Below are 15,526 nucleotides of genomic sequence, written 5' to 3'. Positions count from 1 at the left end.
GCAAACCATCAAGTTTGAGACCTCATTGTTAAGAATCATGAAAATTTTAACTCCAATGTACTGAAAATCATGAATCTTGAAATCTTGAATTTAATATTGATTGGCATTGACAAAAATGGTTCATTCTTGAGTGCGTCCTATGTTGCTGGCTCAGCATATGAGTGAACTGAGAATCCTCCTTTAGCTCCCTCTGTCTGTAGCACTGAGTGGATTGACAATCTTCAGAGTCATCCATGAAGAAGAGTCCTGAGGTTCGTGAGATTCTTGTAGACACTCAGGGGAACAAAAGAAAGAAACAGAATTGAGGGCTGCCCAGCCATTTCCACATCACTAGGAATAATTACCATCTAAGTATAAAGGTCTGCATATTCAGAAAACCCTGCATGACAGGCTGATGTAAAAAAAATTTCAATCCCACAGAGGCTCCACAGCAACCGTTACAGTTCTTTCAGGGAAGAAATAATCTCCAAGTTAAGTGAGTCAGTAAAGATGCTCTGAGCTACAGTAAAAAATTGGATTGGGCCCAGATTTGTCTGAGTTCAATGTGATTATTATACTCAGCTGCTGCTCCGATATGGCCTGAGTATGGATAATTTAAATGAGCCTGGCTGTGTGGTTTGTTATATGAAAATCTGAACTAAATAAACATAAAGAGCATGTCTGGATTAGCATGAGGGTGAGAGATCCTGGGAACCCCACCCCCCATACTCTTATCGCCCTTTCCTCCAGGAACCTCCAGGTTCTCAGGGTGAGAATCCACCTAGATCCCTGCATGGCTCTATTACCATAATCATGGAGACCATCATAATCAGAGACCAAAATCTCTGATAAATACACCCGGACCTTGTTCCGACATACAAATAGGGGAACAACAGTTTTAGATCCTTATGTACGTGGCAAAAGGCAGATCTATTCCCATTACAAGCCCATACCAGCAACCTACGTTTATCATGAAAATGGGTAAAATTAGCCAATAGGGGTATATTTAAGAAAATTTTCCTGTGATGTTCCAGCCAGAAAAGAGCAAAAATCAGCTTCACACCTGGAGACTTCTTGTATAGGGCACAGCCCAGAGAAAGAAGATCACCAGAGTATTAAGATTCATCTGTAAGAACATGCAATGCTTCCATGTTCCACACATTACGTCTCACCAGTTTAGTCTTTATGGATTAAATATGAGAGTGTGGCAATGCACGAACTCTGTCTGAGGAGGAATATAGGAGAAAAAGGTTAAGGAAAATAGAGCAATTTGAAGGCTCTGACAACAGCAACTTCAGCACCAAGGGAATGATTTCACCCTCATTGGCCTCAAATTTACTTCTCATGGTGCATCTGCAGGGTTTCCAAGTGAGACCAGGTGAATCCAATGTGCATGCACTTCCCAGCTGTCCACTTGTATTCTGTTTTCTTCTGTTTGCAGAAAGTAGACACATACTCAGCCTTAGTGAGAGTGTAGGAAGTGTTTTCCGTGAGATGGATACCAGGAAAAAAGGGCAAACATGGGATCCATTAATGTAAAATGTAAAGATTAGCCACAGTGTGTGTGTGTGTGTGTGTGTGTGTGTGTGTGTGTCTTGAATAGAGTTGGAGTGGGCTTCTATCCACATGCACCTGCACATGCAGGTATTCTCAGGTGCAATAATCAACTGCAGGACCCTAAAGGAAATGAGTCTCCCCCAAACCTCTGAAGAGTTTTTGGGTTCACCCTGTGTCCAATGATTCAGTGCCTCTTGAGCTCCAGGAAAAGGCTCCCTGGTGATGCATGGGATCTTTTCCTGGAGTCTCTTTGTAGAGTTCACTGGGTTTCCTAAGGGCAATTCACTATTTCAAAAGATGGTGAAAGAAGCATGTGGTGTCCCTAAAGGAGAATTCTGAGCCAGGGCACAACCACTTTATACTGAGTTGGATACACTGGTAGGAATATACTGTGTCAGCTCAGATAGAAACCTCCCTGCATGGTGGGGGCTGGGCTGCAGGGGGCGCTCCGGATACACCCAGAGCAGGCTCCCGCCCTAGAGCAGGTGCACAGGAGACTGGGGAGAGGTTCCTCCCAGGGCCTGGGACTTCCTTTAAAAATATCTAAAATAAGTATTTCGCACAGACTGCTGAAGTTTGTATAAATATCTATTCAATTGTGAGCATTTATCAAACCGGGTGTTGTAATGAGAACCACTTTTACAACGGGGATTTCAAACTCTGCTGGATATCTTAGCAGTAAGTCAGGAAGAGATCCTTTTTTATAAATAAGTGCAAGTTTTGGAGCAACACACATTCCCAAATAACTCGTTCACACAGTCAGGTCTACAAATGGTTCAAGTTGCCCTGAGATATTCAAATGTGGGTTCAAAGTGAGGTGCGTGTCCTAGGGGAGCTTGTTCCCCCGTGGGGGAAGCTCTGTCGACACAGAGTTCAGAGATGTGTAGGGGACGCATGGCCTCTAACAGGATTATGGCTTGAACCCTCACCATTTGCTCTTTCTCACACTGGGTCAGGAATTGGGCTATTAAATAGCATCCTTCACGAATATGCAAATAACTGAGATGAATATAGTATCTCTGTGCCCTGAGAGCATCACCCAACAACCACACCCCTCGGGAGCATCCCCTAGTGCACAGCTCCTCACCATGGACTGGACCTGGAGGATCCTCTTCTTGGTGGCAGCAGCAACAGGTCAGGGACTCCCCAGTCCCAGGGTTGAGGAGGAAACCAGGCCAGTCAAGTGAGACTTCACCCACTCCTGTCTCCTCTCCACAGGTGCCCATTCCCGTTGCAGCTGGTGCAGTCTGGGCCTGAGGTGAAGCCACCTGGGGCCACAGTGAAGGTTTCCTATAAGGCTTCTGGTTATACCTTCACCACCTATGGTATGAATTGGGTATGACAGGCCCCTGGACAGGGCCTTGAGTGGATGGGATGGATCATCACCTACACTGGGAACCCAACGTATGCCCAGGGCTTCACAGGACGGTTTGTCTTCTCCATGGACACCTCTGTCAGCACGGCGTATCTTCAGATCAGCAGCCTAAAGGCTGAGGACATGGCCGAGTATTACTGTGCGAATTACACAGTGTGGAAACTCACATCCGGAGAGTTTCAGAAACCCTAAGGAAGGAGGCAGCTGTGCTGAGCTGAGGCAGTGGTGCAGCAGTTTTCTTAACTTCCATATTATCTCATTTTGCACTGAGTTCCACTTTTATATCAGCCAAGAATATGGGATAGAGGGGTGCTCCTAAGTGATTGTTAACTTGCCCATTTTGATGGGTTTTCCAGAAGATGTGAGAAGCCACTTTGTTTGCAAAGCATCCCAAAGCCATGCCCTGCTCCAGAAACACGTGTACCCATTTCCTGGCCTTTGATTAACTGACAAGCTCTCATCAGTGCGCCTGGACTAATTTCACATCAGGTAGAAAAATGTGCTGTAAAGCAAGGTTAGCGTTGTAATAGCAATTCCTACTTAATAACCGTCAACATCGTTGTTGTGTGATCCATCAAATAATTACGTTAATTGAAGGTTCTCAATGGGAGTTTCTAATAAATACAAGGGATGTATAGAAGTTCCCCTAATTAAAATTAAACAATTGTGAAGACAACCTCAATGTTCAACCATATTTCCACCCTTCACACCCTTCACCATAAAGGAAGTTTCATCTCTCCTGGAAGTTGGGTTCATTTTCAAATTAGTTATTTTTTATTTTAATATCTCAAGATTATTGTATGTGATATTTTAGCAGAAAGTGAATTATGGGAACTTGAACTAACCAACTGAAAATACATTCACAACTAATTAATCAAGATGCCAGAATGTGATGGGCTCCAGGCATTTTAAATTCAACAGGCTTTTTAACCAGACTTTAAATTTACACATCTTCCTGTTACCTTCACAGCACAGTCAACTCCCATTATGTAAGAAATCATGAGTGCATTCCCAAGGGTCATGCACAGTTATAAAAATAGACATGGTGAGATGAGGAGTCGATTGTTTAAATTCCCCTCTGAAGAAGCAGCATCAACCCAATGAACCACTCTCTTCCCTCTGTGACTAGAGCTATGTCGCAGACCACATGGACCTAAATCCTTGATGGAGATAACATGACTACATAAATTGGACTGATCGCTTTCATGCTATAAAATTAATAGGTGACTCTGCACTCCAGCCTGGGCAACAGAACAAGTCTTGTCTGTAAAATACAAAGGAAAGATAAATTAATAGATACTGACTGACATTTCAGATATTATTTTCATAAACCGAATTTAATTATACCCACATTGTTACCTACATCTTCATTGAAAAGTTCCTAGTTATGTTGAGTTCCATCAACACTCCACGTGTCCAAATCTGGACATCCAAGAGAGTCTGGAGGATAAAACACAATGAGGACAGTGAACCTGGTGTATATTCAGCACCTCTTAACTCAGGAGGACTCCCTACACCCTGGAACAGTCTGCTTTTCTGAATGGCTCACAATGACTCCGGCTCACTCTCTATCATCCTCAAACATCTGGCCCCTGTTTGCCCTAAGTTCACTCTCTGCTCCCAGTCTCTGCTCTGACGTATTTGCAGAGGTGAAAATGAGCTGTCAGACAGAACTTACTTCTCAACTCAACATGGAATTTACTGTTTCATTTAATGACCACTCTTTCCATGATGGTTGATTTCTTTTGGCCTGTTTATTACTGGTGATTTTCAAGGGAATCTCACTTGAATCTTTACTCTTTTGCATTTTGTCTCCATGACAATGTTGGGAAGTTTTTCCTCTAGCATTATAACATGATCCAGCCACCTGACACATATGTGGCAAAAAATACCTACAAATTCAGAAGTTCTTTGGTTTTCTTTCCACAAAATATAATTGTTGCTCTTCTGTGTATGAGAATATCCTAGCATCCCTGTACACACCCGTGTAGATGTCTACAAGCCTATGAATTTATTCCCTGTAAATAAAAAAAATCTCAATTTCCCTCAATGTTCATAATTCTCCTGAGGGTGAGGAAGGTATTTCTGTTCAAACAAATGGCCCAGAGACCACCTGGTAGGTAGGCAAGGAGCTCACTTCGCTCTGGATATTGAGTCTGTCTGTCTCTTTCCCTCTGTCTTCTCACAGAAGGTCAGCCCACTTGTTCAGCTCCTAAGAAGAGTGCCCAGGTTTAGCCGGATTATACAACACACCCCGCTTCTGATGACTCTCCTGTTACCACAAATCCATGGAGTAGTTTTTATTATATAATTCACCAAACTAATGTGAAATGCCCAAGTTGCAATAATGCACACCGTAGGGTATGTTCATGCAATTCAGCGGAAGAGAAAGTCTTTCAGAAACAGATGGATCTGAACTGGTAAATATGTGGGTACGAATGCTGGACTTGAGTGTCATTGTCCAGCCATGTTTCACAGGTGTGACCTGTCAGGGAAGAACCAGAGTTCCTTGTTCTGTCAGAGGGAAGGGCTTACAGAGCTGCTCTCTGGTTCCTAGGAAAGGTAATTTCACTAATCTTGGTGATGAGACTATCCTTCAGTGCTGATGTACTATAGCGTTTTTATCTGAAGTTGTCATTGCTATCCCCAGTGTACATCTTTTCACACAGAAGTGTTTAGAGGTCAGGGCACATTCTCAGGGTCACACATTGAGAAGGATGGAGATATATCCCACTACCTTCTCCTGAGATCTCACATATAATCTCAAATTTCAAAAGTTCTCAGAAGGGCAGTTATCAGGCGCTATTTAAAAATAACGCACTTCCTGGAACAGGTAGCGTCCCTCTAACCATGATGGATGTTCTGAACTACAGTACACATTGCATGGATCCAGGTTTGTCTCAATTCACTGTGCTTATTACACTCAGCTGTTGTATCAATGTGTCTGAAGAGGTAAATGACAATTTAGATGACCTGGGTGTGTGTTTTGGTTTTATATGAATGTTTAAGGGTAGAACAGTTGACCCTATTCCAAAATCTGTCCCTGATCCGTGATCACACTCATCTCCCAGACCAGCTCCTTCAGCACGTTTCCTACCTGGAAGAAGAGGACTCTGGGCTTGGTGAGGGGAGGCCCCAGGAAGAGAACTGAGTTCTCAGAGGGCACAGCCAACATCCTCCTCCAAGGGTGAACACAAAAGACCGGGGCCTCCCTCATCCCTTTTCACCTCTCCATACAAAGGCACCACCCACATGCAAATCCTCACTTAGGCACTCACAGGAAACCACCAGACATTTCCTTAAATTCAGGGTCCTGCTCACATGGGAAATGCTCTCTGAGAGTCACGGACATCCTGTGCAAGAACATGAAGCACCTGTGGTTCTTCCTCCTCCTGGTGGCAGCTCCCAGATGTGAGTGTCTCGGGGATGCAGATATGACGATATGGGAGGCTGTCTCTGATCCCAGGGCTCACTGTGGGTCTCTCTGTTCACAGGGGTCTTGTCCCAGGTGCAGCTGCAGGAGTCGGGCCCAGGACTGGTGAAGCCTTCGGAGACCCTGTCCCTCACCTGCGCTGTCTCTGGTGGCTCCATCAGCGATGATTACTACTGGAGCTGGATCCGCCAGCCCCCAGGGAAGGGACTGGAGTGGATTGGGTACATCTATGGTAGTGGTGGGGGCACCAACTACAATCCCTCCCTCAAGAATCGAGTCACCATTTCAATAGACACGTCCAAGAACCAGTTCTCCCTGAAGCTGAGCTCTGTGACCGCCGCGGACACGGCCGTGTATTACTGTGCGAGAGACACAGTGAGGGGAGGTGAGTGTGAGCCCAGACACAAACCTCCCTGCAGGGAGGCGGAGGGGGCGGGCGCAGGTGCCGCTCAGGACCAGCAGGGGGCGCGCGGGGCCCACAGAGCAGGAGGCCGGGTCAGGAGCAGGTGCAGGGAGGGCGGGGCTTCCTCATCTGCTCAGTGCTCTCCCTCCTCACCAGCACCTCAGCTGTCCCCAGGGCTCCTCTTTCTTTGATATCTGTGGTTCTGCTTCCTCACATCGTTGTGCCAGGCAAGAAAGGAGGAAGGCACATTTTTCTGCTTACTGCTTCGGTTTCACCAATTACTAGGAACTTTCCTACAAGTTCCTGCATGACTCATAAATCCTGCATGACTCATAATGGTAAAATATATATATATATGGATTCTCACCATCTCTTGATTTGTGTCGTCAATCAAATGGTGCCCTATTTGAAATTCATTTACTGAAACCTTAAATCCAATGGATCTATACTGGGATTTTAATGATGTAACCTCTCTCTTTTCGCGTGCACCCAGAGAAGAGGCCGTGTGGAGACCTAGTGCACTAGGAGGTGTCGCTCCGCAAGCCAGGAAGAAGCCACACTAAGAACCAATTTTGCCAGCTCCTTGATCTTCGACATTCAGACTGCAGAATTGTAAGAAAATCAGTATTTGTTGTTTAAGCCACCCACTCCTGTTGTCTTTTACGAAGATCCAAACTGACTAATACCACATAAGTCTGTTCGCTCTGTCTCCTGGAGGGAGAAGCAGCCCCCTGAGGCTGGGCACATCTCTCAGATTTCCACAAGAAGTAGGCAAAAATAGTAGCTCTCATATAAAATTGTGTCATGGCCCTGTTGGCCATTTTTGAGCAAGGTCTCTGAAACCAGCCCTGGTGTGTGTGTGTCACAAATGTTGTCTTTTATCTTTTATTTGGACAGAACAAATACACAAGAGGTACCAGCTGGATGGAGATTGGCCACTGACCATCTTCTGTTGTCTCCTTAGTATGTCACAGAAAACCACACCAACATCACCAGCGTCACTGGTTTTATTTTCTACTACCTCAAATGGACTATAGAAATGATCCCTGCAGTATAGTCTATTTCTTCAAGTTTCTAAATTTGCACTGAATATCTTCCTAAATGGGGAGCTACATGGGGTCTGAGTTTTGTTTCTTTCTTCCCAGTCTTCCCAGTACCAAGGACAGAATAGACTTAAAATAAAATTTGGCTGTCAATGCCCCCAATACCACATCACTTTCTAAAATCCACATCCTGCATCCATCCTTCTCTGGACACCCCTCATCGGGCCACCCAGGAATGGCCAGAAGCTAGTATCAGCTTACAGGCTGAGGCCACGAACTATACACACATGTGATTTCAGTCACACACACTCTACTGCAGGACCACAACTGTGTGCTGAGGAGCTCAGGTACCTGCTGATCTCAGTCATTCTCTAATCAATCACACACCTGTTATTAATGAAGGTCCAGATGGCCCCATCAGCTGCAGAGCAGTGGAGTAAAGCTCATGGGCGGGTCTGTCAGGCAGAAGTCAGACAATGGGATGGGATGGCTGGTCACTTCCATTTTCACTGATGTTCCCAATGAATTTTAATGAAATAAAACAATATTACCTACCAAGGGACAGAAAAGAAGACTGGCTCTTCAAGGTAATTAACGACCAGGAACTTCATTTGGGGGGATAGTGAAAGACACTTTTAAGTGGAAAGCCCTAAAGCACATACAATAGCTGACGGAGTGGCCACTGTGCAAATGAAGGGTGAGGAGCCGATGGTAGGGTCCGTTCCTCCAAGATGTCCCGGGGTATGTGATGGTTGGACTTCTCATGCATATGAATGTAAAGAGCTGGACTCAGGGAGAAAAAAGGGCCATATCCCATAGGAAAGGAAGGAAAAAAAGCCGATGGGCATCCCTGGAGAGAGCTCATTAGATTTGGTGTGTTTAAGATGAAAATTTCTTCCAAAAATTGTCATGTTCTAACCTAAATGTGAATCTCTTCAATAAATTGAGAATTAACAGGAGAATGGAGCTAGGACTTGAGAGAGGAAACAAATCATGAGAGAGCAGAAAGCAAATCCACAAAAACTGCCACATGACAGAGGCCAGAATGGAGCTGATGCAGCCACTTCATTATTCTGCAGACTTGTTGACCATGTGGAGAAGGGGCTTGAACAAATGGGGACGTTCTCCACCCTTCCGAATCAGCCTCCTTCTTATGCATGAGTAGAAATCATAGTTTGGGGGTGACCTTCCAAATTTTCCTGTCTTTACCTCTTCCCGCAGGGGTAGAATGTCTTTTCCCAACCACAGTGGTTTCTCACCAGTGTCCTCAGCTTCTGGTCCTTTGTACTTACCCTGCAGATTAAGAATTTCTTCTGGATGGAGTTTTCTGGGAATTTTCTGTTTTCTTTAGTTTCACACCCCATAGGACACAGGTTTTATTGGATTTCCCCTGGAGATAGTGGAGGTGGATCCAGGCATTCAGTAGTCCTCGCTGTTCTTCTCTTCCTATCAGCACCACTGGACAGCGGATAAGGGTGTTGACTGTGGATTTTTCAAATTCCTGGGAAAATACTGCAAGGACTAGTAGATTCACACTCTACCACCATTAGCACATGCATCCAAAAAAAAACCTCACTAGATATGTCCAGGTCAGCCTGTTCCTCTCTCAATGCCATCCCGTGGCACCTGCCCTGGGTCCACTAACATGTGGGCCGCAGTCCTCTTGGCTAGTGTCTGTCTCCTCAGATTTCATTCTTCTTGTTTGCTCTGTGAAAGCAACTTAGATATGTTAAAAGGTTTTCTTCTTCATTTATTCACAGTTTTTCAGGTTTGTTGTTAATGAGGTCAGAATGAGATAATAGTTTTCTCATTTTTCACATTTGCACACTGAGTAGCCACTTTCTATATAAAAGTCAGAAACTAAGAGAACAAATCAAATATCCATATCCACTACAGGTGAAGAACGATAAACAATTTGACATATGGTTATGGACCAAAGTACAATGCAGAATTAGAATCAAGGGATCCTCATTCTCATAAAAGCCTGTCTACATTCTCAAATAACTCTGCTGAGTGAAAGTAGCTGAAGAATTAAGAGTACACTTCATAAACTTCTAATAAACTGCAAAAGGTCCAACTATTCCAAAGCAACAGAGCAGATTTGAAATTTGTGAGAAATGGGTGCTGAAAGTAATTGAGTGGTGACAGGAAATTACAGAGAATTGACAGAAAGATTTAGGGGTTGACTTAATTGTACACAACCTGATTAAAGTTTGCACACATACGTTACCATTTTCCAAATTGTGCAGTGTATATTTGAATTGATTGTTAATTGTACTTAAAAAGCAGTAACAAAGAAACAAATGAATAAGTTGATTGAGGAGGAGCAAAAAATAGATGAGTATGAGCACTCGAAACATCCCAGACTCTTGAAAGTACATGTGCTTTAACACCGGTTCTCTCTATAGATTTCAGGCCAACAGCAGAATACAATAAAAGAAAACAGAGATGTCCTGGCAGGGGTAGAATTCTGCAGACCTCACTAGGCATGTCCCACACTGCCCTCGAGTTGTCTCAGGAGAGGAGTCTCCTCTAGTGGTCAGAGGCACAGGCAGAGATAATGGGGCTAACTGTCCAGCTGTGTGACCTTGGACGCATTGTACAAACACACTGTTCTGTATGTAATTTATCTTCCTTAAAATGTAACATTGTCTCTTGCATTAAATGTATTCTACAAATATGTAAAAATGAAGATGATGACTGCTAAATGATTATCAAGGCACAATCATATCAAATTATGTTTTCCTGAGTGATAAGATTACTACCAATCTCCCCCAGGGCACTTTATCTGCTCTGAGCCCTGACCCTCCTCAGGATTCCCACCCCAGAGCTTTCTATACAGTAGGAGACATGCAAATAGGTTTCTCCCTCTGCTGATGAAAGCCCAGTCCGGACCCTGGAGCTCTGGGAGAGAAGCCCCAGCCCTGGGATTCCCAGGGGTTTCCATGTGGTGATCAGGACTAAAGACAGAGGACTCACCATGGAGTTTGGGCTGAGCTAGGTTTTCACTGTTGCTGTTTTAAAAGGTGAACTAGAGAGATGAAGTGCGAGTGAATAAATTTGAGGGAAACAGTGGATATGTCAGGCAGTTTCTGACCAGGATGTCTATGTGTTTGCAGGTGTCCAGTGTGAGGAACAGCTAGTGGAGTCTGGAGAGGACCCAAGACAACATAGGGGGTCCCTGAGACTCTCCTGTGCAACCTCTGGATTAACCTTCAGTAGCTACTGAATGAGCTCGGTTTCCCAGGCTCCAGGGAAGGGGCTGGAGTGAGTAGTAGATATATAGAATGATAGTAATCAGATATGTTATGCACAATCTTGAAGAGCACATTCACCATCTCCAAAGAAAATGCCAAGAACTCACTCCATTTACAAATGAACAGTCTGAGAGCAGAGGCACGACTGTGCATTACTGTATGTGAGGCACTAGGTAAGAAGACAGTAGCGTGAACACAGACAAAGAATTTGCTGCAATGATAAAGGAGGAGGCTGGGTTAAAGGGGGCTCGGGGGCTCTCAGAACCCACAGGAAACAGGGGCAACTCTAGGGCAGGTGCAGATGGTCATCACGGGCTGCTTTCCTTCAGGGTCTGTGGCTTCCTGTACATCCAACAGTTTCCCTGGCAGCCTCTCTACATTTATGTTTCTGTGGCCACCCCTGCGGTCTCTGGACATTCTCATTTGTCCCAAAGGCAGATGTAAGTATTGGAGGCATAAAAATGCACAGGAGGCCAGGGAGGCTGCAGACATTGTTACCCCAGAAGGTCAATCTCACCACTAGTGCTGGAGGAGGGTGGAGTTTGATGAGGCTGCCCTAAGTACCCTGTAGTCTAAGATGAGTCCAGTGAGGCCACTGGTGCCTCCCACAGCACAGTTGTCCATCAGGGATCTCCCATGTGTCCCAGCAGCAGCCACGCCTCAGTATCTCCACTGTGCACAGCCATTGTCTGGGAGGAGCTCCCCGGATGGCTGTCTTTGGCACACACCAGGTGATGGGTGTCAGAGTGCAGCAGCAGCTGGCTGCCTGGTCTATCGGGCTCCCCGATGCCGGAGGGATGGGAGGTACATTCTCAGGCCCAGCACCGTTTGTGAATTTTTGTATAAAAACCATGATTTTGCTTCATTTTCTCAGATGACATAGATAATTAAGAGAATCTGCAAAGAAATTGTAATTGTCAACTTTACCCCAGATTTATTGTTTCTTAATTATGTGTAAGATCCAGACATATTATTGCCTTTGTCATGAGAAATTGTTCTGTTTAAACTGAAATTAGTTTTTTTCTCATATTATTTGTTTTCTGCCCAAGTACAGAGATCTCGAGTAAGGTAAGTTGGGTTCTTTCCACACACTAACCCTCACCTCCCCCAGACAAACAGCAGAAACTTTCCTCACTCTGAATCTGTGGGAGGACGTGTTCCTGTACAACTGACAGCCTGCAGAGACCCCCAGGTCCAGCTTCAGTGAGTCGAGTATTTCTCCATGTGGGTGACCTCCACCCCCAGTGACTACTGCTCAGGTCTAATTGTGGGTTAAGAATTAGGACACCCTTTAGGTTATCACATCTCAATCCTATTCTGAAAATCACAATAAACAGAGATAGTTCAATGGCCATTCTCCTGACATAAGTTTATCTTTATTATTTGGTTCCAGGTATGGAGAAAAAATGTGACAATAAATTCGTCTGAATCTAACCTCACAGTCCACTGCATTACTCTAGGAGACCCACAAATTGAACACAAATGAGTTCTTTATTCTCGTAAAAATGTATGTATTTGGGAATTTCAATGTGTTCTCCAGAACCTGTGCATGCCAACAACTGTGTTTCTCAGTGCACTCTTGGCCTGGTGAAGCCCTTACAGACCCTCTCCCTCACCTGTGCCATCTCTGGATTCCCCATCACAACCAGTGCTTCCTGCTGGAGCTGAATCCATCAGCCCCCCAAGGAAGAGATTGGAGTGAATCTGGTGCGTAGGTCATGAGGGAGTGCACAATCCAACCTGCTCCTCAAGAGTCTAGTCACCATCTCCAGATCCATCTCCAAAACCCAGTTCTTCCTACAGCTGAGCTAAGTGAGCCACAAACACGTAGCCATGTATTTTTAACAAAAGACACAGTGAGGAAACCACAGTGTGAGCTCACACCCAATCCTCCCTGTGGGGGTGTACAAGACAGCCGCGGTTACTCAGGACCCCAGGGTTCCTCAGGACCCCAGGGTTCGTCAGGAGACTAAGGGGCAGTCAAGACCATTGTAGATGCTCTCAGATAGCCGGGGGCCCTCAGGGACCATGGAGGAAAACCAGGACACCAAAGGGTGCTCATTACAGCAGTGGGCTCAGGACAATTGTGGAGACTCAGAGCAGGTTCAAGGCTCAGCCTCAGGGCAGGTGCAGCTGGGGTGAAAAGGGGATGGATGAGGGGTTTTGTGACACCATCATATTTCACCACTAGACACACTCCACTACGTCTATTCTAATGCATATGCGTGTTTGTATTATTAGAGCATGATATTTGTATAAATACATAACCTTAGTTAGGTGTCTCAAGTTTTCCTCTTGCTAGGTGTCCATAGCTAGGTACATCAGCCTTGTCCATAAGGACTAATTCCCCGGAATTACTTGAGGACCTCCTAAATTGTGGTCAATTATGTAGGAGTCCTCTCTTTTTCTGCTAAACGTTTTCCCTTCTTCTCTTTCTCTCACACACAAACTTACATACACCCACCCCACAACATATGTAAATCTATAACTTTTATTACCTGATATATTCAATAAACCTGATTAATGAGCAGCTTTTCCAGCTTCGTTGTTTATGTTGTTGTAACAATAAGAACCGTGTGTTTCCCAGCTGTGTACTTCTCTAAGCTGAGTAGCATCTTTGTTGATAATACCCAGAATGAAAAGCAACCCAAATGTCAATCATCAGCTTAATTAGTAAACAAGTTGAGGAAAATTCATACATTGACATACTGCCCACTACTGCCGTCAACTAATGTTGAGTACACTCAACAGCATGGTTAAATTCACAAGTACTTGTGATGAGTAAAATGAGCCAAAGTAACAAAAGTCCGTACATAAGATACAACTTTCATAAATTCTGTAGAACAAAAAGTAATCTAAAGTTACATAAAAATCAGTAGTTCACTGTGAATATTGTAGGAGAAGGGAAGGTCTAGGAAGGAGGAATTACAGTACAAGAGAAAATTTTGAGGGAATTGACTTGTTATCTATGTTGCTAGTGATAATGCCTATGACTCTATTTGTAAAACTGAACACTTCATGTGGAGATTATTATTTTTAAATTTAACTCCATTAAAGATAGTACTAATTATAGCAGGTATAATTTGGTATCAAAAGAATTAGACAGAGATAAATAAAATATATGAAAAGTCAGAGACTCTTGAATATACACATGAATGAACCCTGGGCATCTCTGTATTTTTAGAGAAATACTAGAATACAGAAAAATAATGGCATAATTTTATGTCACTAAGAAAATTTATCAAACTCCACCAGTTATGTGGTATTAGTTCATTTTCACAGTGGTATAAAGAACTACATTAGATTGAGTAGTTTACAAGGAAAATAGGTTTAATTGGCTTACATTTCTTCATGGCTGGGCAGGCCACAGGAAACTTACAATCACGGTGGCAGGTGAAGGGGAAGCAAGGCACATCTCCCAGGGCAGCAGGAGAGAGGGAGGAGGAAGTGATACACACTTTTAAACCATCAGCGGTTGTTAGAACTCACTCACTATCATGAGAATAACATGGGGAAACTGGACCCATGATCCAATCACCTCTCACCTGGTCCCTCTCCTGACATGTGGGGATTACAATTTGAGATGATACTTAAATGGGGATATGAAGTCAATCTATATCACATGCCCAGCTCTGTCCTAGAGCTGTTTCAGGAATCCAGTGTGTCCTGTTGATAGAAACAGTGACAACAAGCTCACACCATCAGTTGTAGTTGACACCAGGAAAAGCAAAGAGATCACAGCTAAGATTTAGTTTGAATGTCGTGTCTGATGAAGTCACACACTCAGAGCAAGTGAATATGGAAAAGTTTATCATTTGCACTCTATGGGTGTCTGGGGAGTGCAGGGCAAGTTTCCCAGGAAAATCTAAAACAGCTTGAAAGAAGAGGAAAGGAGACTGGCTCAGCGTTTTTATAATGGTTTGGTCCTGGGAGCAGAGTGAATGTTCCCAGTCACGGAAAGGGGTTTTTAGGGTTTGAAACTCCCACTGGCATTGAATGAAGATGATCCTGTTATTCCAAACTAAATTCACCTTGTGTGGCAAAAAAGGAGAAGATGGAGGAGTAAGACTTAATTCATCAGCAGTCATGCACCAAAAAATAGTGTGACAACTTATTCTATGTAGCAGGAATAAAAATAATAAGAAAGATAAGCGTTCACTATGGGTGGACAGCACCTGGCTCTACAGAAATGAGATGACTTTAGAAACATAACCAAAGAATAATGAGAAAAAGAAGGAGGGGATGGGGAATTAGTCAGAGTCTTGGTCTAATGTCTTGGGTAGAAGCTTCTCACAATCAAGGACTATCAGCTTATTTTGCAGGTCTTAGGTCAGCCGTCTGCTTAAAAACATCAGAAACGCCAGAGAACCTATGAAGGTGCTTAGTTTAATATTTCCTATTTGAGTAGCTTTACAGTTGTGTGGAATTCTTAATTGCTTCTTTTTTTGTTTGTTTTAGAGACAGGCTCTCACTCTGTCA

General features: G+C 44.0%; 1 protein-coding gene, 1 long non-coding RNA gene, 1 pseudogene and 1 gene segment (V, D, J or C); 3 read left to right on the top strand and 1 right to left on the bottom strand.

Moving 5' to 3' along the window:
• Positions 1–71: 71 nt before the first annotated feature.
• Positions 72–5,123, bottom strand: LOC144330518 (uncharacterized). The gene is made up of 2 exons (XR_013396779.1): positions 5,049–5,123; positions 72–4,351 (listed from the first exon to the last, which is right to left on the bottom strand). It is a non-coding gene; the product is annotated as an uncharacterized LOC144330518 (long non-coding RNA).
• On the top strand, positions 2,625–4,955 carry LOC720980 (putative non-functional immunoglobulin heavy variable 7-81; annotated as a pseudogene). The gene is made up of 2 exons (XR_013396747.1): positions 2,625–2,670; positions 2,755–4,955. The product of XR_013396747.1 is annotated as a putative non-functional immunoglobulin heavy variable 7-81 (transcript).
• Positions 5,124–6,239: 1,116 nt separating the features above from the next.
• Positions 6,240–8,358, top strand: LOC720985 (immunoglobulin heavy variable 4-59). Its single transcript, XM_077942171.1, has 3 exons — positions 6,240–6,321; positions 6,406–6,729; positions 7,241–8,358. The coding sequence occupies exons 1-3, from the start codon at positions 6,240–6,242 to the stop codon at positions 7,270–7,272; spliced, it is 438 nt and encodes a 145-aa protein (XP_077798297.1). The 3' UTR covers positions 7,273–8,358.
• LOC144330491 (immunoglobulin heavy variable 4-59-like) overlaps positions 6,248–15,526 on the top strand; it is an 85,804-nt gene continuing 76,525 nt past the window's right edge. Inside the window, 1 exon segment of the V gene segment in view lies at positions 6,248–6,322. Coding sequence covers positions 6,277–6,322 — 46 coding nt within the window.

This window comes from Macaca mulatta, chromosome 7, assembly GCF_049350105.2.
Source record: "Macaca mulatta isolate MMU2019108-1 chromosome 7, T2T-MMU8v2.0, whole genome shotgun sequence".
Classification (NCBI taxonomy): Eukaryota; Metazoa; Chordata; class Mammalia; order Primates; family Cercopithecidae; genus Macaca; species Macaca mulatta.
This window is presented reverse-complemented; position numbering and strand designations above follow the sequence as displayed.

Bases quoted from the DNA above. Each gene is read 5' to 3' on its own strand.
- LOC720985 (XM_077942171.1), top strand. From the start codon at position 6,240: ATGCTCTCTGAGAGTCACGGACATCCTGTGCAAGAACATGAAGCACCT. The intron at 6,322-6,405 runs TGTGAGTGTCTC...CTCTGTTCACAG, and splicing joins TCCTGGTGGCAGCTCCCAGA to GGGTCTTGTCCCAGGTGCAG. The intron at 6,730-7,240 runs GTGAGTGTGAGC...GCGTGCACCCAG, and splicing joins GAGAGACACAGTGAGGGGAG to AGAAGAGGCCGTGTGGAGAC.